General features: G+C 45.5%; 6 protein-coding genes across 7 annotated transcripts; 5 read left to right on the forward strand and 1 right to left on the reverse strand.

Annotated features, from left to right (window-relative positions):
• The first annotated feature begins 3,843 nt into the window (after positions 1-3,843).
• Positions 3,844-7,357, forward strand: LOC135169173 (uncharacterized). 2 transcript variants are annotated; one of them, XM_064133909.1, is made up of 4 exons: positions 3,844-4,665; positions 5,068-5,322; positions 5,452-5,702; positions 6,381-7,357. In XM_064133909.1, the coding sequence occupies exons 2-4, from the start codon at positions 5,133-5,135 to the stop codon at positions 7,149-7,151; spliced, it is 1,212 nt and encodes a 403-aa protein (XP_063989979.1). In that variant the 5' UTR covers positions 3,844-4,665; positions 5,068-5,132; the 3' UTR covers positions 7,152-7,357. The 2 variants fall into 2 exon arrangements, with proteins under 2 accessions (XP_063989979.1, XP_063989978.1); XM_064133908.1 differs by having other exon boundaries at positions 3,844-4,034; positions 5,068-5,702.
• Positions 7,358-9,896: 2,539 nt separating this feature from the next.
• LOC135169380 (uncharacterized) lies at positions 9,897-10,995 on the reverse strand. The gene is made up of 2 exons (XM_064134328.1): positions 10,987-10,995; positions 9,897-10,886 (listed from the first exon to the last, which is right to left on the reverse strand). The coding sequence occupies exons 1-2, from the start codon at positions 10,993-10,995 to the stop codon at positions 9,897-9,899; spliced, it is 999 nt and encodes a 332-aa protein (XP_063990398.1).
• Position 10,996: 1 nt separating this feature from the next.
• Positions 10,997-11,838, forward strand: LOC135169381 (uncharacterized). Its single transcript, XM_064134330.1, has 2 exons — positions 10,997-11,345; positions 11,393-11,838. Exons 1-2 carry the CDS (start codon positions 10,997-10,999, stop codon positions 11,836-11,838), a joined length of 795 nt encoding a protein of 264 aa, XP_063990400.1.
• A 24-nt stretch (positions 11,839-11,862) lies between these two features.
• LOC135169382 (uncharacterized) lies at positions 11,863-12,315 on the forward strand. Its single transcript, XM_064134331.1, has one exon. It carries the CDS (start codon positions 11,863-11,865, stop codon positions 12,313-12,315), a length of 453 nt encoding a protein of 150 aa, XP_063990401.1.
• A 57-nt stretch (positions 12,316-12,372) lies between these two features.
• On the forward strand, positions 12,373-14,664 carry LOC135169383 (uncharacterized). Its single transcript, XM_064134332.1, has 3 exons — positions 12,373-12,930; positions 12,988-14,063; positions 14,133-14,664. The coding sequence occupies exons 1-3, from the start codon at positions 12,373-12,375 to the stop codon at positions 14,662-14,664; spliced, it is 2,166 nt and encodes a 721-aa protein (XP_063990402.1).
• A 2,553-nt stretch (positions 14,665-17,217) lies between these two features.
• LOC135169384 (uncharacterized) lies at positions 17,218-20,821 on the forward strand. Its single transcript, XM_064134333.1, has 2 exons — positions 17,218-18,143; positions 18,220-20,821. Exons 1-2 carry the CDS (start codon positions 17,218-17,220, stop codon positions 20,819-20,821), a joined length of 3,528 nt encoding a protein of 1,175 aa, XP_063990403.1.
• The last annotated feature ends 4,588 nt before the right edge of the window (positions 20,822-25,409 follow it).

Consider the following 25,409-nt stretch of genomic DNA (forward strand, 5'->3'; position numbering starts at 1 on the left):
ACAAATGTTTCAGCGCCAAAGGTCCTCATATGTGACAACGTTGGTGACGATCCAGTCCATTTTTCATATGGAATTAAACCATTTAAGGCACTTGTTGAGGAACGCTTTCGTATGTAGGCAGCACTTGCGACAGCATCAGACCAGAATTTAGGTGGTAGCCCCGACTCGATGAGGAGACATCTCGCCACGTCCAAAAGGGTGCGGTTCATCCTCTCAGCTAACCCATTTTGCTGAGGGGTTCGAGCCTCTGAGTACCTGCCTTCAATTCCACAACTGGTTAACAATGAGTCAAATTCATGGTTATCGTACTCTTTTCCTCTATCAGACTGCACAGACTTTATCTTTAAGTTTGTCTGATTTTCTACGAGATTTTTAAACAGCCTAAATGCTTCAGTGACACCACTCTTATGCTTTAGGAAATATACTTCGCAGAAACGTGAACTGTCATCAATGAAGGTGACAAACCATTTTGCCCCATTTGTCCCAGGAACTCGCATAGGACCTACAACATCACTATGCACAATCTGGAGAAGCTGTCTGGCTGGTGGCCCACTCGAAGAAAAAGGCAAATTTGTCATTTTTCCCTTTAAGCATGTTTCACACCGTCTTACTGCTTCAGTCTCAGCCTTGGATGGTGCTGGAAAGCCAAGATCAGAGAGTAGGTTGATTAAATCATTTACATTCAGGTGACCAAGGCGCTTGTACTGCATTAACAGTGCAGACGAAGCACATTGTATATTATGTGTTGTGGTTACACCAGCAAACTTGGATTCCTCCTGGATGATGTATAAGTCGCCTTGAAGATCAGCCTTCAATTTTATGTTGCCTTCCGAATCTACAGCCACAGCATGATCCTTGGTAAAAACAACAGCTCTGACCTTATATGCTACCTTGGCAACAGACATTAAATTAGTTCTCAAATCTGGTACAAACAGGGTATTCTGAAGTTCAATGTCTTTGCGTCCTTGAATATGGGAAATAGGTAATTTTACTACTCCCTTTCCTTCCACCGATGTCGAACCATTACTGGCCAGATTTAGTTTACCCTTTGTGGATGAATCCAGGACAATGAACATCTCCTTGTTTCCACAAAGATGGGCTGTACACCCACTATCCAAAATCCAACGGTGACTGTCCATTGACGAATTGACAGCTTGATAACTCTCCTCTAGAGTAACATGGCAGGCCAGATAGGAATCGTCAACAGCATTTGCAGCGCCCGCAATCTTCGAACGAGACGCAGCTTGTTTTGATTTATTAAATCGATCAGGATGGCACACTGGACAGTCTGGACTCTTGAATCCCGGTGTTCCGCATACAAAACAGTGGATATCACTCGACTTATCTACAGAGGGCTTATCTTTACCTGTAGGTTTATTCCTCCTTATTTTGGGGTTGAATTTGACCGCCATATTACAGTCCACATTGCTTGAGGAGACTTGATTACGAACATCATACTCCTCTAATATCTTCACCTTCAAAGCATCAACCTTGGGAAGCTCGTCTCTTGATTCAATTGCGACACGAAAGTTCTAGTATGAAGTCGGAAGACTGTACAACAACATAATTGATAGTAAATCATTGTTAATCTCGATTTCCATAGCATTAAGCTTGTCAACACAATCGAAGAATTTAAACATATGATCCCTCACATCGCTCCCATCTGTCATGCGCTGGAGAATTAGCTGCTTGAGAAGAGTAGCCTTTCTAGCTGGGCCCTTAGAGGCATATATAGACTCTAATTTCACCCATTCCTGATGTGAAGTTTCCAGATTACGTACGTGTGACAGTTGAGATGGATGTATGGACAAAATCAATTCTGAGCGTGCCTTGCGATCTTTGGTGACCCATGAGTGCCGTTGAGCCTCGACTCGAGCAATAACCGACGCCTCAGCACCATTAGCTGGTGGATCAGGACAATTTGTACTCCCAGCCACATACTCCCATAGATCACACTTTATGAGCAGGGCTTCAACCTGCATTTTCCAGGTATCATAATTCTCTTTTGAGAGCGGCTCGATACGAGCACCACTAATTGTGATACCAGACATTATCTTTTGATGACCGATAAAACTCAGCAACAATTTTAGGGGTTGAGGATTGCAATTAACTTTGAATTTTCTAGAGTTGTAAATTCTAGAATTTTACTCTGTAGAAACAATCTCAACTCTAACTACTGCACGCCGAATCGGTTCTTTGTGCAGTTGATTCAGTTTTTTCGTAGTTATTGAATTGAATGTTTAATGGATCTTGATGAATGTGTGGAAAGGATGTGACGGGCGAATTCCGGGAGACTTGGAAAAAATCGGGTGGAACACTTTTGTCCTTTTTACTTTCCGTTTATTCACTAGAGGTATTTAGACAGAGCCGTGACGGATGCGGTGATACTGAATAATTTTGAAAAATGTCCGGCTTATATGCTATTGGGCGCAGGTAGTTGGGAAGTAACCATCATTAGAGGAGAGAGGATAGCAGGTTGGCCGAGTTGAGTGGGAAGAGGACAACTAGGGTAGGACCTCCTTGAGTGAGGCTAGGGAAGCAGGTAGAGGTATCTGCAGGAAAGCAGGAGCAGGTAGAGGTGTTTCTCCAGGTTGGGGACAGACAACTGGGGATTCCCCTGGAGATTTGGAGAATTGAGGTTAATAAACAATAAAACAATTTAGAAAGCAGACGCGTTGAGCATTAAAATTACAATAAAGCAGAATTTGGGTGTCAATAAAAATCAAATGAATTCCTTTAATCCGGAAAAATGAGAATAACTGGCGATAACATCTTTTTTGTATATTCTGCGTATTCCATACGCAACAAACAAAAATATATATATGTATATAGAGTCAAATAGTAAGGGAGGCACGTGGCATACCTTTTAACCTCACTAAAATACACTATTTATTTAGCTCCTGGGCTCATAACCTGTTAGGATTGGTAGGCTGTAGAGGGTATTTTAGATGAAATTATACTTGAATCCATATCTCTTAATTACGATTCTTTAATTACCACGTTATAATAAATGGATCTACTATTTGATCGTAGTATACAGAACAACGCGTGGTTTTCTCCGTGGTTCTCTCAGGGCACATACATATTAACTGTGCTCAAAAAAGATGTCAGGGGTCAGCTGTGTTGTAACAAGTGACGTAGACGTTTGGCAAAAATGGCGTACAAATTGAATTCGAATTAAACTCATGTTCGACTTTAACAATTATTATTTATATTAGTCTATTGACGATTATCGGTTCCCTAAATTCTCCCCTTTTTTCTAGTAAATGTTAGAGCCACCCCCTTTCGTATTATATAAAATGTGGTCCGACAAGTGACTTGCCTGCCCCTCACCCCTGAGAATCCTAGAATACAGGCATTATTCCTTGTAATCATAATTTAGAAAAACCGGTGTAAATTAGTATTAATTATCATTTTGAATAAACCTATTTAATATTAACAGTTTTTACCCTCATTTGTTCTTGTTTCTGACCCGACCTCTAATTATTAATAAGAATTAAGACAAAGGTCACAAATTGGCGCCCAACGTGGGGCAGGCGCTGTATATCGGCCATTTCCACCCCCCCCCCGAATTTTTTCCCACCGTTGGACGTGGAAAAAAATTCGGTAAAAAGGGAGTTACAATTTCATTATTTAAAAAATATATTCCCGATTCATTTCTCATTCCATCATATTATTTGTTGGAATGACGCCCGGCGTGATTCTCACCCATACACACACAGACAAGCATGACCGTTGTCATGCGCAGTGCGTGGATGGACGTGACCGTGCGCATGCGCCGATTACGTCCCAACTCGACGAGCAACGGGCGCGTCCACAGTTGCGCAATATACGCCACACGTGGCGAGTGTAAGATTGGAAGACGAGCAGGAATAAATACACGTTACAATAAATAACTCTATACTCATTTCACTACCTATAACCCTTCAGGTTATGGGCCCAGGCACGCTTTAGTGCGCGAAAAATAAAGGTTATCGGTGGCGAAACCTAGTGAAAAGGAATACGACGAGAGAAAAAACGAGGAGAAAAGATGAGTAAGTAATAAGAATAAAAAGTGATTAGAATAAGAAAAGTGGGGAAAATAGTGAAGGAAAAGTGGGGAAAAACGCTAAATAAAATCGGCGGGAACGGTGGGGACGCCAGAAAGGAAAAATGGCGGTGGGCGTTGGGCAAGGGGGAAAACCAACGCGTCATAGGGGAGAGGGAATGGGAAAGTAGTTCCCTCAGCAACAGGCGGGCAATATGGAAGCGCGGAGGGATATGTGGTTAGAAAACCAGTGCCGGAATGAGGCAAGGGGCGAAAAATATTTCGATGGAACAAAAAAGGGCCGTAACAAGAGAAAATTAAAGAAATTAACTGAAATAAATAATCTTGCCAGGTCACGTAGAAAATCAAAAGGATTGATTATAAATAAATAAAATAGACAAGTTGGGTCAGAAAGACAGATAATTCGATTTTAATGGAAAATTAGACAGTTCGAAGGAAAGAACAAAAGTCTAAATAAACTAACCCAAAAATTATCACAGGTGAGACGTTGAGGAAGCTCTGGGATGAGCTAACAGAAATATTTGGCTTAAACAGCCTTCATAAAGGGCAGGACGCGATAATTTGCGTTGACAACAATACGCTAACAATCAAGCTGGAAAATATAAAATACAAGATCGGTGAGTGGAATTAAAACGGTGGATGAGTAACGACCGGTGTTAAATAAAATAAAAGAAAGTGTCAGTGAAAATGTTGGCCGGCAAACACGCTCACATAATAAAAGACACAATAGAATAAAAATATTAATAAATAATAATAAAAAAAGAAAAGGTCTGTTAAACAAACGGTTAAAAAGAACCAAATTTCAGAGTTCATTAACCGGGATGTTCTACAAGGATGATTAAGAGTAAACCACTTGATGTTCGGTGGATGAAACTAATTATCCTTCGAGCATGAATGAGTCATTGTGTCCGTGTCTTATTTCTGTTCGAAGCTCTAATGCGGATTACGTTTGTGTTCAACATTTTCTGCAGAAGAGCAACACAAACAATAATAATAAATTGTTTTAAATAAACTAACAGGGGCTAAGATGCTAGCAGATGCTCAGTGGGGAGCCGTGGAGGAATGACACGAGCAATGTGTTCTAATGAACATACCATCAATGGTACCCACAAAGCATGAACATCCGCAGACCAAGACTGGGGAACACGAAGGGTTAAAGGACGTGGTGAGTAAAGACGAGGGTGAGGAAATTCGACGGGTCGGTGAGAATTTGGACGGATACGAGGGAACTGGAAGGGCAGGAAACCCAGTGTTATTAAATACTCTCAAGTCAGGTAAAGCTAAACCCCTAGTAACAAAAATCGAACACCTTGAGCCAAAGGTAGTAATAAAACCCATAATACCGGAAACCCAAAAAGATCCCAAAGAAAGAAACTCTAACCAAACAAAACCAAATATTGCAGTGGAAGATAAATTAAAAACCACAATTGGAAAATTGAACAGCGTACTGGAAACGCTGAAAGACATTGCAAAACTACAGTCCAATACGACCAGTCTTATGTGGTCAAGGATGGGCGAGTTGCAATTGGAGGTTAGGGAGTTGAAGACTCGCAGGGACGAGAAAATCACCAAGATCGATGAGAGAACGACACGAATCGAAGAGAATTTGGAAAATTTGATGAGGTGGACTGAGTCAGAGGACCAGTCAGAACAGGTAACGGATCAGAATAATAAAAATAATGAACTGGACGAGGTAACAAGGGATCTGATCAAAAGGCAAGTTAACGAGATTAACTCTCAGATAGTAAGCCAAAATAGTAGTGGGAATCAGGACAAAGGGTCAGCAGTAAGGAGGGACTATAAGCTAGACACGAATACTAGATTCAAAAATTTCTATGATTTCTTCAAGTCGGAAGTTAGGGCTCAAAGATTATCACATATTCTGGACGAGAAATTTGAATTTGTAAAAGATGAGAGGATATTCGAAGAGCAGAAGTTCAAAGTTAGAGACATTTTGATAAACCACATCCATTAAAATTATCACTCAAAAGTCATAAATATTCAAGATCCACTTGAAATTCTAGCCAAGATCAGGGAAATAAAAAGTTTCGAGAGCAACGTGTCATCGGAAACGATACGACAAGAAATTTCCACAATGAAATATGTAATAGGTCAAATCACAGCGACGGAATTTTGTGAGAAGTTTGAGGAAGCCATTCGTAAATACGAATTGGCAGAAGACGCGAACCCTTTGTCCACCGAAGAGATTAGAGACGCGTTCAATAATGCCGTTATCAAAGCAGTACCAATGGTACAATATTTGCAATCTACCGCGAAAATTAAAGGTGAAAATCCACCAACGTACGAACAGTTGAAACTTGTAATAATGCAGGAAGAGGCTACCAGGAAACAGACTGGAACGAACTTGGCCGAGGTTAAGACCGCAAATCTGGCACAGGGTGAGATACGGTGCTACAGTTGCGGCGATAAAGGGCACATCGGGAAGGACTGCCCAGGAAGAGGGAAGGGCAAATTGTGCTACAAATGCCACAAGTATGGGCACACCAGAATCGAGTGTCCCGACTCAGGTGAGAATAGTTACAAGCCTTTGTATAAGTTCAATAATACACGTGGCAGAGGTGGTTTCCGTGGATCTGGGAGGGTATTCGGTGCGCTCAAAAGGAGGTTAGAAAATAAGGATGAGAATGGGCCAGGGAAAGCAAAAAGGGGGAGATTCGACAGAACGAGGGGACGAGGAAGCTATGGAGCTACAAGTAGCCAAGGAAAGGCGAAAGCGAATATGGAGCTGAACAAGGACAAGGGTGAGTCAAATCATTTAAACAATATTGAATTAAACAAGGGGAACGCGCTGAACATTGACGTACAAAATCAGGAAGGTAAATTTATCACAAAGTTCTTAGCTGACTCAGGAGCAACGGAACATTTGACCTATTCGAAATTAATATTCAGATCGCTCGATGAGAAAAATAAAGGAATTATTAAATGTACTAACAAAAATGAGACGGCAGACTTAAGAACGGAGGGAGTGGGCGAGATTGAAATAGAATTGTTAAACGGACAAAAGTATGTGATAAACGAAGTTGTTGGAATTCCTGGTAGTCGGCAGGTCCTCACCAACACAAGCATGTCAGCTCACCGTTAGGCTAGACCAAAACAAATCGGTCGTTGCCATGAGCCTACCTCACATTTTTTCGGTGATGGGGCGCCACTTCCGGGACCGCTCCTCGCTATCCTGCATAGGAAAGCTGCCCCCACCACCAACTACGAGGATCCGAAAATCGAGCCGTCCCATCGATCGGGCGAATCGCTCGTTCACTTTTTCCCGGATTGCTTAGTCTGCAACACGCGTTTTCCCGGTATCGCTCTGATCTCAACCGCCTTTTTCTGACCGCTCAGATAATTATCTCTAATTGTGATAACGGACTGCTCATCAATATTACATTATAATTAGTATTGTTAAGTGATGAAGTTTATTGAATAAGAAAGTGACTTGTGGTGAAACGCGCCGAGTGTGGGTTTTTTTTTGTTTGGGCTGCTCGCTCTCACCCACCCCGATCCCCTCCGATCCAGGTCCCAAATAACATTTTGAACAGAAGTCTTGTTCGCGGAAGCCCTTCAAGCTAACTTGCTGTCGCTAAGACGGTTCGCTGAGATGGGACTAGCAATCTATTTAGATGACAAACAAATAGACGTGTTCGATCCAAAATCTAATGAGTCATTCATCTCGGGGGTGTATCGAAAACCGTACTGGATAATTGACGTGGAAATTAACAAACAAAATAAAAGCGCAGCAAGTCGGAAAAAATGGGTAAACCGAAAAGTAATAGTAAATATGGTAGGAAATGACGCGGAGACGGGAAACCATATTACGCGAAGTGTTACAGCTGGACTAAAAGGGGAAAAAGACAGGAATCAGGACCAATCCACAGGAAGTAACAATAAAGAATTAGATGGAGAAGAAACGGGCGAAAACGCTAAAGATCAAAGGGTAACGAAATTAACGGTTGAGCAACTGGTGCAATCAAATTTTGATTGTCCAATCTGGGACAGGAAAATAAATCAGGCGGCTGAAATTCGATGTGAAGAAAATAGAGGAAATCTTGATACTTTCACAGACGACGAGAATAAAATTCAGAAAACGAATATAGCCGCGCTATGGCATGCGAGATTTGGGCATGCGTCAATAGCCTATCTCAAAGCAATTCAATTAAGATTTTCCAAGAACACAGAACTGAAAGACGCGATCTTTGATGAGTCCCTACTAGATTGTGAAGTTTGTATGTCATCGGGTTTCAATAAACTATCATTTCCCAAAGTAAGAACTCGAGCTACGGAGTCCTTACAAGTAATACACTCGGATGTGATGGGACCAATATCCCCAACCTCTCATCCGAAAGGATACAGGTTTATCTCAGTATTCATAGATGACAAATCCAGATTTGCTATGGCTTATCCAATGAGAACAAAGAATCAAACGGGTCAGTGTATGGAAATGTTCGTTAGGAGTGGTAGAAATCTACTGGGTCATGATGCGAAGGTGTGTTATTTTAGGTCAGATCAAGGTACTGAATTTACCGGAGGTCATACAATCGAAGTGTCGAAGAGTTTGGGTGCGGAGTTACAATTGGCGAGTCCTGATACTCCTGAACATAATGGGGTCGCGGAACGGTTTAATCAGACAATCCAGAAAAAGATTAGAGCCTATATGTTTAACGCGAAATTACCCGAAAACATGTGGGACCTGGCCCTGTCTGCCGCGGTGTATGCGTACAATCGAACCCCACACAAATCAAATGAAATGAAAACCCCACTGGAAGAGTTTGCACCCAGGCATAGTTTCGAGATTGATCAAATTAAAAGATTCGGCAGCTTAGCGTACATGAAAGTACAAAGAAAGACGGGACCAAAGTTCAGGGCAGTAGGAATGAGGGGCGTACTAGTAGGATATACAGGGTGCTCTGAGAAACGAGGCGAATGGTAAACAGGCATGTTTCTGGGGTGATTTTGAGCAGAAAAGTCCTTTCCCACTTTTCGCTCGGACGCACCCCTGCAGAGATATGGGGGTGAAAAGAACGGCCAATGGGGCGCGAGCATTACGCCGCTCTCCGTCCGTGTGCCGCGGGTAAGCAGTGTGCGTGCTTGCCCTTCTCCTCGGCCGGACGTTCCATTCCGCTAGCGAGTGAGAGTGAGAGAGAGGGGGGTGGGGAAAGATATTTCAAGACAATCCTTTCGAGGGGGGTGGCGCTGGGGTGATTAAAAACGATAATTGTCAAAACGTGTTTTTTGGGGGCAAAATTCTGAAAACCGCGGACATCCCCCATGGCATTTCGGAGATGATTGTTTAAATGATAATTATCTCATGATGCAGTACGCCTACCGTATTTTGTCAAGAGATCTTTTTTATTGTAAATTTAATTTACAACAAGAAAGGTCTGTTTGTTGAGGAACGTGATTTTTGGGTGGTCGGGCGTCGGAAAATTGGAATAGGTGTCATGAGGGTGAGGTGAAGGCACAAAAATACTAATTTATAAAAACTTCGTATTTAATCGTCACCAGTGGTAAAAACTATACAAAATTCTACAAAGTTCGTTGAAGTTCACCCGTGTGAAATCATTGATAGTTAAATTACAAAAATTACGTTGAGAGTCGTTGAAGAAAGCGAAAAGATAATATTACGTTGACTGACACGTTGACTGTACGGTGCAAGACTGATATGGGGGGGTCTCAAGTTCATTACCGAGACGGATGACCAGTGACTCGATGAACCCCGGAAGTATCCGAAATTAATAGACCACTTGTCGTTGAGTTGGGGGGCGTTTTTTATGTCTAGTTTAAACATCCCGCCCGCATTCATCATGCATGATGAATTCTCTGTTGATGGTAGTCTCTAGTTGTCATCCTGTTGGTCTGCTGGTGTTGGGTCCGTTGGTGGGAAGCAAAGTTTTGCTATTGGTCTGGTGTATTGATGTCGTTGAACCGGAATGTTCTGCGTTGATGGCGATCCATCTGGATTCGTTGAGATCTCTGGTGTTGCTGTGAGCAGTTCTGCGACTCTCACTAGTCCATCAGCCCCTGGCCTTACCGCAATGACTCGTGCCAGTGGCCAACGTGCTGGAGGGAGATCATCATTGGTCATCAGGACCATGTCTCCCACCCTGATGTTGCGTTGCTGTTGATTCCACTTGTAGATGGAGTGGTAACGTTGAAGACACTCCCTGGACCATCTCGACCAGAATTGTTGTATTTTCTGGGTCACCAGAGTCCATCGTGTGATTTTGTTGATGTTTGTGTTGCGTTGAGATGGCTTTGGGAGTAGTTGAAGAGGTTCTCCGATGAGGAAATGCCCTGGTGTGAGAGCCTGAAGGTCATCTGGGTCATCCCTCATCGGAACAATAGGCTGTGAAGTGAGACAGGCCTCGATTTGTACCAGGATCGTGTTGAGCTCTTCGTATGTTAACGTTGTTGTTCCCAACACTCGTCGTAGATGATACTTGGTTGACTTTACAGCGACCTTCCACTCGCCTCCGAAGTGAGGAGCATTTGGTGGGATGAATTGCCACTGGGTTCCGTTGAAGGCAAGAGCAGCTCTAATTTGTTGATTTTCTGGAGATTCTTGGTTGTAGCGTCTGTTGAGTTCGTTGGCTGCTCCTTCAAATGTCGTTGCATTGTCACTGTACATGACAGCTGGAATGCCTCGCCTTCCAGTGAATCGTTTATATGATGCGATGAATGCATCCGTTGTTTGTCTGTTGACCAGTTCAAGGTGAACCGCTGAGGTTGTGAAACACACAAAAACAGCTATATGAACCGATGATGGTTGCGCGTTCGTTGGTCTCGACGATTCTAATGCCGACGATTCTAATGCCGATTCAACACCCTCCAAAGAGTAACCGAAGCAAACAGCTTATCAGGCAATCATCATCCGGGGTTACCGTGGCAGATCAACGTGAAAACATCAGTTCGCCATCTGAAGATACCGCAGACATCATGGCTCCCATTGCGTTGACAACACTCGTACGTAGACGAAATGAGCTGAAGCAACGTGTGACAAGCTTTCTCCAGTGGCTCGAATCAGTGCGCGAAACTCCAGATCTAGATGAAGTTGAGGTAAAAACCGACAGCCTCAAAAAACACATAGAGGCCCTACCCGACATCCATGATAAAATAATGGAAAGGATCTCTGATGAAGAAAGTCCAGCACACCTAGAAGAGGTCAACAACATCGAGTCTGGCTTTGAGAGAGGCTTAGCATTAGCCCGAAAGTTATTGCGGAAAGCTGCAGAAGCAGAACGAGCATCAACAAGTGGTAGCACGCCTTTCCAAAAGCTAGACCACAGTATGATGAGCACCTTTGGACAAAACAATGGTCCTCAACAACAACAGCTGAGACTGCCAAAGTAAACTTACCAACATTCGACGGCAGCATCGAGGATTGGGCCGAATTTAAGGATAAATTCGAGACGATGATCCATTACAATGAGCCAGTCGCTACCGTACACAAACTGCAATATTTACTCGCCAATGTCACCGGTAAAGCGAAGAGAGCCGTAGCATCTATGGGAGGATCAGAACGCAATTATGAGGAAGCGTGGAGTCTATTAAAGAATAAATACGACAACCCGAGAAAAAATATCTTGAGACACATCGTACTGTTAAATTCCACCCCTAGCCTGCATCGTGATACCCCTGAAGCCCTGGAGGATCTAGTTGACACCATACGCCAACATCTCAGTGCTTTGAAAAACCTTGGAGAACCCGTCGATACTTGGGATTCCTGGATCATTCATTTGATATCATGCAAGATCAGTGCCCAGACCTTCCATCAGTAGGAAACCGAATTAAAAAATAAGGAGATGTGCTCACACAAGTTATTATTGGAATTTCTCGAAGTCCGTGGCACCTGCTCAAGTGCAATTCCACCTCCAATGGCACCAATAACCAGAAGTGAACGACCCAGAAACTTAAAGAATCAGGTTAAACCCAAGGCTCAAGTATTCGTGACCACTTCCAAACGGAATTGTGGAATTTGTTCAGGCGAACACCGGGTGATGAATTGTGAAGAGTTCCTCAAAATGCCAGTCCCCAAACGCGAAAAAACTGCTACCAATCTAAGCTTGTGCTTCAACTGTCTGAGTCGTGGACATGGGACAAAGGAGTGTCTCAGCACCTTCAAATGCAAGAGATGCAACAAATCTCACCACACACTTCTCCACCATGACAAGCCGGGTTCATACAGCTCATCAATGACTAGTACCCAAGCCTCCACAGCAGCAGCATCATCAAATACATCAACCCTAACAGCATGACTACAATCAGATGAAGGGCTCACAGCGAAAACAGTGGCGAGGACATTCAAACTGGAGATGTCAGTGAACTTGATCACCACTGCGATCATCAAGGTGTTTGATGACGGACATCAACCAGAGCTTTGTCGTGCACTCCTTGACACAGGATCATCCGCCAACTTCATTACAAGTGACCTCGCATCAAAATTGAGGCTGAAGAACATTAAGAGTGCTATTCCAGTGGGAAGCATCAATGAAAATACCACGATATCCCACCATTTCATCTCTGCTGTGATTCAATCGTGCATCAATGACTTCAAGCGGGAGCTTCAGTTCCACATTGTGCCCATCATCTCCAAGCTCACCCCTGATCAGCAAATACCTCGACATCTTCTGGATATTCCTAAGAATCTCAAATTGGCAGATCCAGACTTCCATAAACCAGCGGCAGTGCATCTCATCCTTGGGTCAGGTATTTCATTGGCAGCTCTGAGTGGCGGACAAATCAAATTGTCGTCAACTTCAGAGACTGATCTTATCCTCCAAAAAACTGTGTTCGGTTGGGTGATCGGTGGTAACGTACCGAGCAAGGGTTGTCAAATTGCAAGATGCAATCATCTATCACTCTTAGATGAAGTCAAAAGATTCTGGGAGATTGAAGATTAGCTTTAATCTCATGAATCCGACAAACAGGACAATTTGTCTGAGGAACATTTCCTCAACCATGTGACCAGGAATGCTCTTCCCTTCAACAACACGGTGCATCAACTCGGTTGCTCTCGCAAGCAGGCGAAACAGAGGCTCTACGGACTGGAACGACGTTTCAAACAGAATCCAGAATTCAAGAAGCAGTATTCAGCAGTACTGGAAAAATATCTACAACTAGGTCACATGAAGAAGGTGGAGAACGAGATTGAAGAGGGCTTCTATCTTCCACATCATTCAGTGATCAAGGAGACCAGCCTGACCACGAAGGTACGGGTTGTGTTCGATGCTTCTGCCCCGTCTAGTTCCAAGCTGTCTCTTAATAACGTGCTCATGGTCGGGCCAACCATCCAAGATGATATCTTTTCTCTCATCTTGCGATTCCGACTTCACAATTATGTTTTAACGGGAGACATCGAGAAGATGTACCGGCAGGTACTAGTGCGTCCTGAAGATCGCAAATACCAAAGAATTCTCTGGAGAGATAACGACAATCAGCTGACAGCCTATGAACTCCAGACAGTTACCTTCGGGATTGCCTCCGCACCCTATCTCGCTGTAAGATGTCTTCAGCAGCTGGCCGAAGATGAACAGCAGAGATATCCAACTGCATCAAGAATCTTGAAACGAGATCTCTACGTCGATGATGTATTCACTGGTGCAGAGACTCTTCAAGAAGCTATGCATCTTCGCGATGATTTGATGTCGCTTCTGAAATGTGGTTGTTTTAACCTTCGTCAATGTGCTTCGAATCATCCCGAACTTCTTCAAGGACTCCCGGAGTCCAGTGTAAACTTGCAATTACTCCACGGCGGTGATTCAACCTTGAAGACACTAGGTGTTCGATGGGATTTCAGTCGAGATGAAATCATCTATTCAGTGTGTCCTATTGCCACGAGGATAAAAACAACAATGAGGACAATTTCATCGGATATCGCAAGGATATTCGATCCTCTCGGATTATTAAATCCAGTTGTGGTTCAGACAAAACTTATAAAACAGGATCTGTGGCGCCTCAATCTTAATTGGGACGAATCCGTGCCTAAGAACATTGAGACAACCTGGTAGGAATTTGCTCGTGATCTCCCTCTTCTCAACAATTTCGCTTTTCAACGCAAGGTGCTCCAAAACAGTCTCAAGGAGCTACAACTACATGGGTTTTGCGATGCAAGCCAGAAGGCTTATGGTGCTTGCATCTATGTTAGGACAATCTCTAACAACGACCAGACGAGTTCGCAATTATTCTGCGCCAAATCACGTATGACTCCGTTGAGAAACCCCCAATCAATTCCGCGATTGGAACTATGTGCTGCTCTTTTGCTTTCTCAATTATACTCGACCGTCTGCAAAACCATAAACACGAACATAAACCGTGCTGTATTCTGGACTGATTCATCAACTGTGTTACACTGGATTAACACAAAACCAGAATTGCTGAAAACATTCGTGAAGAATAGAGTGATGTCAATTCAACAGAAGACCAATGCCAGAGACTGGAGACATGTGCGGACCCACGAGAACCCAGCGGACGCTATCTCCAGAGGACAATCACCAGCAGAATTTCTCCGAAATCATCTGTGGGTTAGGGGACCAGCATGGCTCACCAGGGGAGAGAAGGATTCGACGACCTCACGACACTGTCTCCCGAGATCGAAGCCATCCTGAATTCGCGTCCTTTGACGCCTATGTCATCGGATCCCAACGACCTCTCAGCTCTCACTCCTGCTCATTTCCTGATCGGTGATACCTTCATCAATTTGCCGGAGCCTAATTTCATCGAGACTCCGAGCAACCGCTTGTCTTCTTGGCAACACATCCAGAAGCTGAAACAAGACTTCTGGAATCGATGGCACAAGGAGTATCTCAACAAGCTGAACGTTAGGAAGAAGTGGGCCCAAGGGGACCACCAAATCAAGACAGGTTCCATTGTGGTTATCAGGGACGACAACCTACCCCCTCTCAAATGGAAATTGGGGAGAGTCATCAGTGTCCATCCAGGTGAGGATGGAATCATCAGGTCTGTTCAGTTGAAGACAGCCTCAGGTGTCTACAAGCGCAACGTCAAGAAATTGGCAGTTCTTCCTGTAGAACCCTCTCCCTCAGATGATCTACCAACAAGTCTTCAACCCACAAACACTGCAGCTACCATTGATCGGTCCAGCCTCTCAACGGGGGAGAATGTTGAGTCGTGATAGCAATTTGTTCTTCATATGGTGGCTCATTAGGATTACGAATTTCATTACTAGAACATCTATATCTTAATTTTCCCCACTCATTTACGGTCATAATTTTCATATTTTAATGTAGTGTTATAAAAGCACTTCCACTACATTAAAAATTCCTAATCCCAGGTCACTCTATCCCTAGTCCCTATGACCATCGTCAGCGTCCCAGGGGATCTAGACCCTACTCTAACTTTATGAGTCCCAATATTTGTGTTAGATTCCCAATATTTAGTTGATCCGGGAATTCCCCAATTTTACAATACCGAGCAATTTACAATGTTTCTAGCTCCGTATAAAGGCTGCGACTTGCTCATCTTGAGTCAGTACGTTAAATTCATCCCAACATTCAATACAGTCCACTGTGACATTGTACAATCCAAAACCAAATATATTCATTCATATTATCAAAAAGTGTTATAATTTCGAGTATTCTATCCACCCAATTAATATCCGAATAAAGTTTACCACGGCATTCGGAAGTATCTCTCAAACGATACATACTTTGATGGTCGCTCATAGTATACAGGACATCTTAAGTGGTGAAAGAGCAATGCCGGTTGGAAATGAGAATAGTGAAATAAAGAAACAGTGGATTAAAGACAATGCACGCGCAATGTTTCTGATTTCCTCGTCCATCGAGTACGAACAGTTAGAACCGTTATTAGTGTGTGCAACAGCAAAGGAGATGTGGGACAAATTATCTCGAATCCATTAACAAAAGTCAGCATTGAATTAGCTGATGTTAACCCAGAAGTTTCACGAAAACTGACTGTCCCCTGTAAACTCGATAGTACAACACATTGCAAAAGTACAGAACATGGCTACAGGTTTGCGAGATGTGGGTGAAGCTGTGACAGACACGACAATGATGGCAAAAGTACTTGCAAGTTTGTCAGCGAAATGTGCAACGTTCCAAACAGCGTGGGACAGTGTTGATCCAGTCCGACAAACAATTGAGAACCTGCAAGAAAGACTTATTCGTGAAGAGGCTCGACTAACACTGGATAATGAGGTTCCAGGAGCTTTTGCTGGAGTCTCTCGGTCGTCCGGTGGACCATTGGGACGACATGCTCGTCCACCTCGTGTCGAAGCGGCTGGACGCCAAGACGCTGGAGGCCTGGGAGATCGAAACTCGGCTCATCATCGGAGTTTGCCACGTACGCAGCTCTCAGGGAGTTCGTGCTCGGTAGGGCCAGGGCCAGGGAGACGAAGAACAGGCACGCTTCGGAACCGCAATCGACCGCTTCATCGACCCCTCACCAGGCTTCGAAGCATCGGCCAGTGAAGAGCTACACCCCAAGTCAGACCCTGACGGTCCACCCTCCAGGACAGCCTGCTCGGGTCTACAGTGCCTCGGCTGGTCTTACGTCACAGCCAATGTTCGGGAAGGATTCGGGGAGCCACTCGTCTCGAACTGTGAAACCTTAACATCAGTCTCCATCTCAAACTTGGGCGGACATGTGTTTCCGGGCCTGTCCGATGTGCGAGGAGGAACATTCGTTGGACAGGTGCTCCAAGTTCAAAGCTCTGTTTCCTACCGAGAGGAGATCATTCGTCGTTCTCAAACGTCGATGCTTCAACTGCCTGGGGAAGCATAATAGGGAGAGTTGCCGGAGCCTCAGCAAGACCTGCGTTGTGTGTGGGCAGAATCACCACTCGATGATTCACATCAGTCGTCCTCAGCCGACAACTCAAGGACCTGCCCAGCCTCGTGATAGGCAGCAGGTGGTTAAGGCAATGCAGGATCCTCAGCCCGGCCCGTCTATACAGTCTACTGCCTCTAGGCCTGACATGTCTCTACAGTGACATGCGATACCAACGCCTGCGCCAGAGTCGTCACCGCGCCATGACCTCTCTCTACGGCCGGCTCTGGAGAGTGATGCTCCGTTTGTAGCCGCGATCAATCGCGAAGTCTATCCACAGCCCAGACCAGGTGTGATTCTCGCCACAGCTCTAGCCTCGCTAGTTTTGAGGCGCTTCTCACGAGGTTAGGATGCTGCTGGATACTGGTTCTGAGCTGTCGTTCGCTACAAGGGAGCTAGTCAAGAAGCTAAGCTTACCGATTTCTCCAGCTGTGCTACCGGTGGTTGGTATCAGTGGTTCAACCTCTGCCTCGAATGGGTTCTCTCAATTTTCTCTCAAGTCTCTGCACTTCAGCAATCAGCTTCTTGTTAAGGCCTACGTTTTCCATAGCCTCACTTCGTCGTTGCCGTCGTTCTCCGCCTCTCAACCTCACCATTGGGAGCATCTCCGAGGTTTGCAGCTAGCGGATCCACACTATCTGACGTCAAGACCCGTCGATCTTCTCGTTGGCGCAGATTTCTTGGGATCGATAGTGGAGCCGCAGATCATCAAGGGGCCATCCGATTCTCCTATTGCGATGCTGACTCTCTTCGGGTGGGTGGTGCTCGGGCCTACCTCTGCAGTGACGTCGGCGGCGAGCTTCCATCACGTCTCTGTCAGCAACGAGGAACTTAGCGAGCTTTTCACCTCGTTCTGGCAGCAGGAGGAGGTATCTGCGGCGGAGGGCAAGGACGTCGCTCTCACGAAGAAAGAGGCAGAGTGTGAGGAGTTCTTCCAGCGCACCCATACTCGAGATCGCTCGGGGCGCTATATTGTTCGTCTGCCTCTCGTTCGCTCTCCCGCAGAGCTCGGGGATTCTCTAGGCTGCACGAGGGCGTGCCTCGCGAGCCTGCTTAGGAAGTTGGAGAAAAATCAAGGATTTCTGCAGCTTTATTGTGAATTTCTCAAGGAGTACGAAGAGTTGGGGCATGGTGTGTGTTCCGGCTGTACCTGTCTCATGCGACTCTCGGATCTTGGACCGTCAACCTGGCGAGATGACCTTGGCACATGGGGCTTCGGCCTCAGGAGGGTTGAGGGTCTCCGAGGGCGGGCGGTCATACCAGGATTCCGGTCAGAGTTCGTCTCGGAGGCAATCTCGCTCTTCTGCTCCTACGTTCTACTTCCCTCATCATTGTGTTCTCCGGGAAATTAGTGAAACTACGAAGCTGAGGGTAGTGTTTAATGGTTCCAGTAAGAGTAGCTCCGGAGTGTCTCTCAACGACATCCAGCATACTGGGGCCAAGCTGCAACGCAACATCTCTGATGTACTGCTCTGGTCTCGACAGAGCAGGTACATCTTTATGACGGACATCACGAAGATGTTCCGTCAGATCAAGGTGCATCGGGAGGACTGGCCTCTCCAACAGATTTTGTGGCGTGATTCTCGGGGCCACATCTGCACCTATCAGCTCACCACCGTCACCTACGGCACCAAGTCTGCTCCATTCCTCGCCTGTAGGGTTCTCGATCAGCTGGTCAAGGACGAAGGGCATCGGTTCCCTCTAGCCGTTTCCCCCTTGAGCAGCGGAAGACATGTGGACGACCTCTGTGGTGGAGCTGACGAGGAGGACGATCTCCATTTCGTAGCTCAGCAAGTGGCAGAGCTCTGCTGGGCTGGGGGATTCCCTCTAGCGAAGTGGCACTCGAACAGTCCGTCTCTACTTCGTGCTCTGACGCCGGGAGGGTTCTCTCAGAGTCCGAAGCCGCTAGAGGACTCGACCACCAAGATTCTCGGGTTGAAATGGGATACAACCGACGATCGATTGGGGTTCTCCATCGAGCTCTCAGTCGGCGTGAAGCCATCGAAGAGGATTGTGCTGTCGGAGATTGCGCAGCTCTTCGACTCTCTAGGGCTGCTCTCACTGGTGGTGATTCGTGCCAAGGCTCTTCTGCAGCAACTGTGGCTGGAGAAATGGGACTGGGACGAGGAGTTGCCGGGGCATCTGGTCCAGAAGTGGGTTCGGTTCCGGGAAGAACTGTCCCAGGTGGATCAACTCTCGATCCCGCGGTGGATGGGATGTAGGAAGGATTCTCGGGTGGAGATCCATGGATTCTCTGATGCGTCCCTACTAGCGATGTCGGCGGTGGTCTATTTGAAGGTGACGAGTGCGGATGGTGTCAGCATCTCCTTAGCTGTCGCTAAGACTAAGGTGGCTCCTCTCAAGAAGCTCACCATCCCGCGTCTGGAGCTCAACGCCGCGGTCATCCTAGCTAAGCTCACAAGGTATGTGATTGAGCAGCTCAACCTTGATGGTGCTCCGGTCCATTTATGGACGGACTCCGCTGTTGCTCTGGCGTGGATTTGCGCTCATCCTTCCAGGTGGAAGGAATATGTCCACAACAGAGTAACCGTCGTTCAGGAGCTGATGCAAGAAGCCAATTGGAGATACGTCAGTGGGAAGGAGAATCCGTCTGATTGTGCATCTCGGGGCATCTCGGTGGCGCAACTTAATGGCCATCATCTGTGGTGGACGGGCCCAAAATGGCTACGGAAGGAGGCGTCTCAGTGGCCAAGTGGGAGAGCAACGTTGGACCCGGCTAGAGATTTAGAGGAGAAGCCGAGGGTGACTCTAGCCGCTTCCCTCGGAAGAGCAAGTCTCTGGGATCTCTGTTCGCGGTATTCCTCTCTCTACAAGTTGCTGAGGATCACAGCAATTTGCCAAACGGTTGTGGGGAATATGCTGCGGAAGCTGGAAAGGAAGAGGGGCATCATCGTTCCAGCAGGGTTCAGCCCTGGAAGCATTGAGGCAGCTCGGCTTTATTGGGTCAAGGCGACTCAAGCCTATCATCTCCAAGCCGAGTGTGACATCATCTCTCACGGATTGCAGTTGAAGAAGTCTCATCCGTTGACCAAGCTCACCGCCTTCATTGACCAACAGGGGGTTCTCAGAGTCGGCGGGCGGTTAAAGTTCTCTACTCTAGGACCAGAGAGTAGGCATCAGGCCATCATCCCTCAAGGCTTAGTGCTCCCAGAGCTCATCATCAGGGACTCTCATCAGCGGACGCTGCACGGTGGGACTCAGCTCACCTTGGCACCTCTCCGGAGGTCTTACTGGATTATTGGGGGTCGTCTACCAGTAAGATCCTTCATCCTCAAGTGCGTGGAGTGCGCACGTCATCGGGGGATCCGCGCTCAGCAGCTGATGGGTCAGCTTCCGGTGGCACGTCTGGTGTCGGATCGTGCTTTCTCCAACACTGGTGTGGATTATGCCGGACCAGTGTCTATCAAGACTTGGAGGGGACGTGGTCACAAGACCCAGAAGGGTTGGTTGGTGATTTTCGTGTGCATGGCCACGTCCGCTCTCCATCTGGGAGCTGGCACGGACTACACCGCTGATGGGTTCATCGCCGCCTACCGAAGGTTCGTGAGTCGTCGGGGATACTGCAGACACTTGTACAGTGACTGTGGGACCAACTTAATCGGGGCGGATAAGGAGCTGAAGAAGTTGTTCTCCGCTGGAGCTAAGGAGTTCCAGCATCTCCCTGCAGTATGTCTCAAGGATGGAACGTGTTGGACCTTCAATCCCCCTGGAGCCCCTCATTTCGGGGGAAAATGGGAAGCAGCGGGCAAATCGGTGACACACCATCTCGCTCGAACGGTTCGAGTTACGGCTCTCACGTTCGAGGAGCTCTCTACGCTGCTGTCCCAGATTGAAGCCGTCCTCAACTCCAGGCCTCTACAATCGCTCGCGAAAGATCCTGACGATGTGTCCTGCCTCACCCGGGGCACTTCCTCATTGGAGAAGCTCCAATAGCTCTTCCGGAGCCCTCACTGGAACACTTCAACGTTGGGCGACTCCCTAGATGGCAACTGATACAGCAGAGGGTGCAGTTCTTCTGGAAGCAATGGTCTGCAGGGTATCTGCAGCAGCTTCAGTCCATCTCCAAGTGGCATCACCCGTCCAACGGGATCAAAGTCGACAGCCTGGTTCTTGTCTACGACGAGCGGTTCCCGCCAGCGAAGTGGCCTCTTGCTCGGGTCACAGCTCTACATCCTGGAAGGGACGGTCTCTCCAGAGTTGTGACCATCAGAACCGCCTCGACGACGTTGACCAGGTCGATCTCCAAGCTGGTTCTGTTACCAATCTCTACCAGTTGAGAGCTGTCTCTACCGGCTTAATTAATATTTGCTTAAGTGTTCCAGGTCTCTGCAAACGATCTCTACACCTTCTGTGTCAGCAACGAGGTTCCTGACGGGGGGGGGGGGATGTTGAGGCGACGGCCTCATGTGGCTAAGGGTGGCAGCACCTCCTGGGCGAGGTCTGCTTGACCGGCCGCGCTGACATTCAGGTGCGTAGCTACGCACCTGAGGCGCTGTCCTTATCACCGTTTCCGGTGACTCTTCGGGAACGTTCGAATCGAATCTGGAACATTCGATGTTTCCGGAGGTTTTTCTCTCGGACGTTCCGGGAGTCACTTCTCAACGTGCTCTCATGGTGACCAGTAGTTCCGTTATCTCTCTGTCACCACATACGTCTCTACCGTGTTCAATATTTAAGTGTTTGTTCGCGGCTCAAGTGCAACGCACATAATTGTACTTTTTATAATTGTCAACCACGAGTGACGTTAAAATACAATCGTTTTATAGTGACAAACCCAGTGTTTCTCGTGTCACGTTTATTCTCCCCCGTTAACCCGCATCCCCCTTTCTAACGGTTTTTTTGTGCGCTCTCGCCGGAACAATTGGTAAACAAATCAGTGAAAAGGAATGAAAGGGAAGAACATTAAATTTCAGCGACTTTGTCTAATCATTTTTATTATTTGAATGATTCGATAAAATCAGTGAAAATAAATGATAGGGAAAAACATCACATTTTAATGATTTTGTCCAATCATTTTTAATTATTTAAATGATTAGATAAAATTATTTCTGAATGATGATTTTCCCTTTCATGTTGTAGTGATTTATTATTTTTCAAGTGATTGTTATGCTTTGCAAAAATGAGTGAAATCCTATAAAAAAATCACAAAAAAACTTTTGTGAAAAAATTTCCTATTTTCTGATCCTATTTTCCAAAAAAAATTTGGTTACTTTTGTTTACAAAAAAAAACTTGAAATAAAAAATACGCCAAGCACATCGTTCACAATTCATATTGATTAGAGGAACCTGATATCTCAAGTGAATGAATCCAGGAACATTTATGAATAGCAAATCGCCATTCTAAACGCTAAATAACAAAACGCCCTCTGCAAATTGTCGGCTCAAGTCTGATCAATGAGTCTGAAACACATAAATGATACATACGCTCATATGTCCATGTGTGAGCAGACTTTAATATATCAGTGATTGCTGAACTGGCCATCTTGAAAACCTAGCGCCACCAACGATAACTAGCGTCGCCAATTGCCAATTCGATTTTCAGAAAAAAGTCCACTTGGCGCGCCGCGTTATTTGTAAGTCAATAACACTGGGCGCTTTCCATCGTAGGGTACTGCCTAACACAGTATTAAAAAGAAGAACTACGATTGATCAAAACAACACAACAAGACATATGTTAGTTAACACTGTGTCACTCTATGTCCCTTGATGGAAAGTACCGATTGTTACCGGTCAATTCATTAGGATAGAACGCCTCAGTACTTCATCAGTGGATTGCAACATTACTCAACCGGAGTATTTAACCTTCTCAATGGATTCAACTGAATATGGTATTCACGATTAAGATCATTTCCACTTGATTCCTCGATCGACCGTTGAATCGGGATAATCTACAATCGAATGTTTTTCGAGTAACTATATCACCAACGATTGACTTAATTTCGGAGATTGTACAATATTTTCTCCCAAATTTGTTTATTGCTTTCTAGAAATGAAGTCCGACACCCATCTATCTATTAACTACTCACTTACCTACAATTTTTATTTTCTGAAGTATACATAAAATGCCGGGCGCGCCAGGTGGACTTTTTTCTGAAAATCGAATTGGCAATTGGCGACGCTAGTTACCGTTGGTGGCGCTACTGAAAAAATGGATAGTCCAGACCGGGGTTCCTCTTATTTATTTTTATTTTCTACTTATTTCGGATTAAATCCGGCTCGAAGGACCATAAAATGTATCAATCCAGGGTTGATACACTCGAGCTACCAAATTAGAATCACTCGAGATATTCAGTTTATTTTAAAAATCTCTCCAGGTATTAGAATTGGGAAGATGAAATTTAATTGTTAAGGGAGATTAATAATTATTACACGCGGACACTAGGTATATGAAACACTATTTGCTGTTTTTTTATATTTTCAATTTTGTGTACAATGTGAATAACGAGACTTATCACTTCACACCGCTTTAAGTCTTAGAAACGAACTGAACTCCTCCGTTTTTTTTCGTGCCTGAGATTTTGCCAGCGTAGGGCAAAGGGCCTCACACAATTACTTTTGGTTGGCTCTAATTGGTGGAATTTATTGATGGTGGGAGTGGAGAGGGTGTCAGGTAACGAACGGCAGAAATATGCCATTTTATGAATCTCTGGCCAAACTCTTCTCGAAGGGTGTCCAGCATCTGGATACTATTAAAATGGGGGAGTTCCTCACCATAAGACCGGGGAGTTCCCCACCATAACACAGAGTTCGAAGTTTCTGGGTCTTCGCACGATTGTATAGTTCTGAGACAAAAACGATGACCAATTGATGGAGACGAAACAGCTTTGTTGTGATGGCGTCTTCTCTTAAAACTCCGTGATGCGGCAGCTAGTAGGCTGTTGATGGTTCTGGAATTTCAAACGCCCTTTTCATATGTCCTAATTCTTCATATTCCTTGATGACTTCCTTGTAGAGTTGGAAATATGCTTGATCCTTGTTAAGCCTGCTGATGACTGATCTTAACTGACGTGAGGCCTTGTTTTTTGAATTGCCGATCGCTGCTGATGACGTCCTCATTGGAAGTCTCACTATGTAGCGTCCGTATCTCTGCGGTGGGTTTCTTGAAAGCGCTTCTCGCACTCGAGTTCCTCTGTTGGCAGCTCTGAATGTTGATGTTGAATTGGCAATTCTTCCTGGACCCAAAAGTTCTGGAGAAGCTCTTGTAGTTGTTCGTTCGAGGATTCCCGTACTGCAGATAAAGAAATTTTCGTTGAACAACTTGTGCATTTGACTGGTCCTGATAATATCCAACCAAATGCTGTGCGTTGGCCAACTACTGCTGTTCGTCTAGACTTGATGATCTGATTCTCGATGATCCGACCATAATAATCTGCTCCTATGATGATGTCGATCGGTCCAGGTCTGAGATATTGAGGATCGGCTAGTTGAAGATTCTCTAGTGAACCGATGTCTGCTAGTGTGCATGAGAATGATGGCAATGTAGTAGTCAGCTTCTTCAGGACGTGGGCGCTGATGGTGATTTGCTTCTGCCCCTGAATTGATTGAAGACTGACATTTACTATGCCCTGGGTGATGCCTGAATTGTTTCCGCCAATTCCTATTAATTCTGTTAATGATGGCCTTCTCTTGAGTTGCAGTTGATGTGCTAATTGATCAGTGATGTAGGATAGCTCTGATCCTTGATCAATTAGCGCTCTTGCTTTCACCATAAAGCCTCTAGTTGAGTGTGCTCTGAGTCTAGCGGTGGCTAGTAATACCGCTTGCTGATCTTCTTCTGGATGATGTACTGTGTAGATTTCTGTTGACGTCTCATTGATCCTCTGATTGTTGATCTCTGATGATGCTGATGATGTACTGCGTTCTGTGAATGTAGAGGACCAATGAGAGAGCGAATGATTCTGTTTATTATATTAAATCATTCACTCACTGGTTGATGTGCTTGGCTTTGGTCTCTCATCTGCTGTCTCCGTTGCTCTGAATCCAGCTCCAACCGATGGCACCGTTGTCCATGAGCTACCATTGTGGATGAGTGTGTGATGGTCTCTGTTACACTCATGACACGTCTTCGTTGATTTGCACTTCGGCTTACGATGAGGACCCAGACACCTGAAGCACAATTCTTTGTTGACTACGAACTCATTCCTCTACACTGGGATGAGCGTCTTGAACAGTGGACACAATGCGATAAAGTGCTTGCCCTTGCGGTATGCACAGTTCGTCTTAGGGAGTAATTTCTCCGTTGAGTGGCTCTCTGGTTGTTGGGTAATCGTGTATCCACTCTTGATTTTGGTGATGAGTTTCTTATTTGCTGGACCGCTCTCCTGATTGTCCTTGAGGCTAGCCCCGGCGTTGAGGGCTCTCCCATAAGCCTCGAGGAAGTCTACAAACTCTTGTAGACTAGGAAAATCCTTGGAAGTTCCCAGTTTAACTTCCCACGGTTTGAACGTATCCACATCGAGTGATCGTCTTAGGATGTGGGCGAAGAATTGCTCGGTGATGTTCTCTGCTTCTAATCCTGGCA

Source organism: Diachasmimorpha longicaudata, chromosome 14, assembly GCF_034640455.1.
Source record: "Diachasmimorpha longicaudata isolate KC_UGA_2023 chromosome 14, iyDiaLong2, whole genome shotgun sequence".
Lineage (NCBI taxonomy): Eukaryota > Metazoa > Arthropoda > Insecta > Hymenoptera > Braconidae > Diachasmimorpha > Diachasmimorpha longicaudata.

Excerpts from the sequence above, each read along its gene's own strand:
- LOC135169382 (XM_064134331.1), top strand. The coding sequence starts at position 11,863 with ATGTGCTCACACAAGTTATTATTGGAATTTCTCGAAGTCCGTGGCACC.
- LOC135169381 (XM_064134330.1), top strand. The coding sequence starts at position 10,997 with ATGGCTCCCATTGCGTTGACAACACTCGTACGTAGACGAAATGAGCTG. Across the intron at positions 11,346-11,392 it reads TTTCCAAAAGCTAGACCACA|CTGAGACTGCCAAAGTAAAC; the intron begins GTATGATGAGCA and ends CAACAACAACAG.
- LOC135169173 (XM_064133908.1), top strand. The coding sequence starts at position 5,133 with ATGAACATACCATCAATGGTACCCACAAAGCATGAACATCCGCAGACC. Across the intron at positions 5,703-6,380 it reads CAGAGGACCAGTCAGAACAG|GAAGAGGCTACCAGGAAACA; the intron begins GTAACGGATCAG and ends GTAATAATGCAG.
- LOC135169383 (XM_064134332.1), top strand. The coding sequence starts at position 12,373 with ATGTCAGTGAACTTGATCACCACTGCGATCATCAAGGTGTTTGATGAC. Across the intron at positions 12,931-12,987 it reads ATCTATCACTCTTAGATGAA|GACAATTTGTCTGAGGAACA; the intron begins GTCAAAAGATTC and ends TCCGACAAACAG. Across the intron at positions 14,064-14,132 it reads AAGAACATTGAGACAACCTG|TCTCAAGGAGCTACAACTAC; the intron begins GTAGGAATTTGC and ends GCTCCAAAACAG.
- LOC135169384 (XM_064134333.1), top strand. The coding sequence starts at position 17,218 with ATGCTGCTGGATACTGGTTCTGAGCTGTCGTTCGCTACAAGGGAGCTA. Across the intron at positions 18,144-18,219 it reads ATACCAGGATTCCGGTCAGA|TGAAACTACGAAGCTGAGGG; the intron begins GTTCGTCTCGGA and ends CCGGGAAATTAG.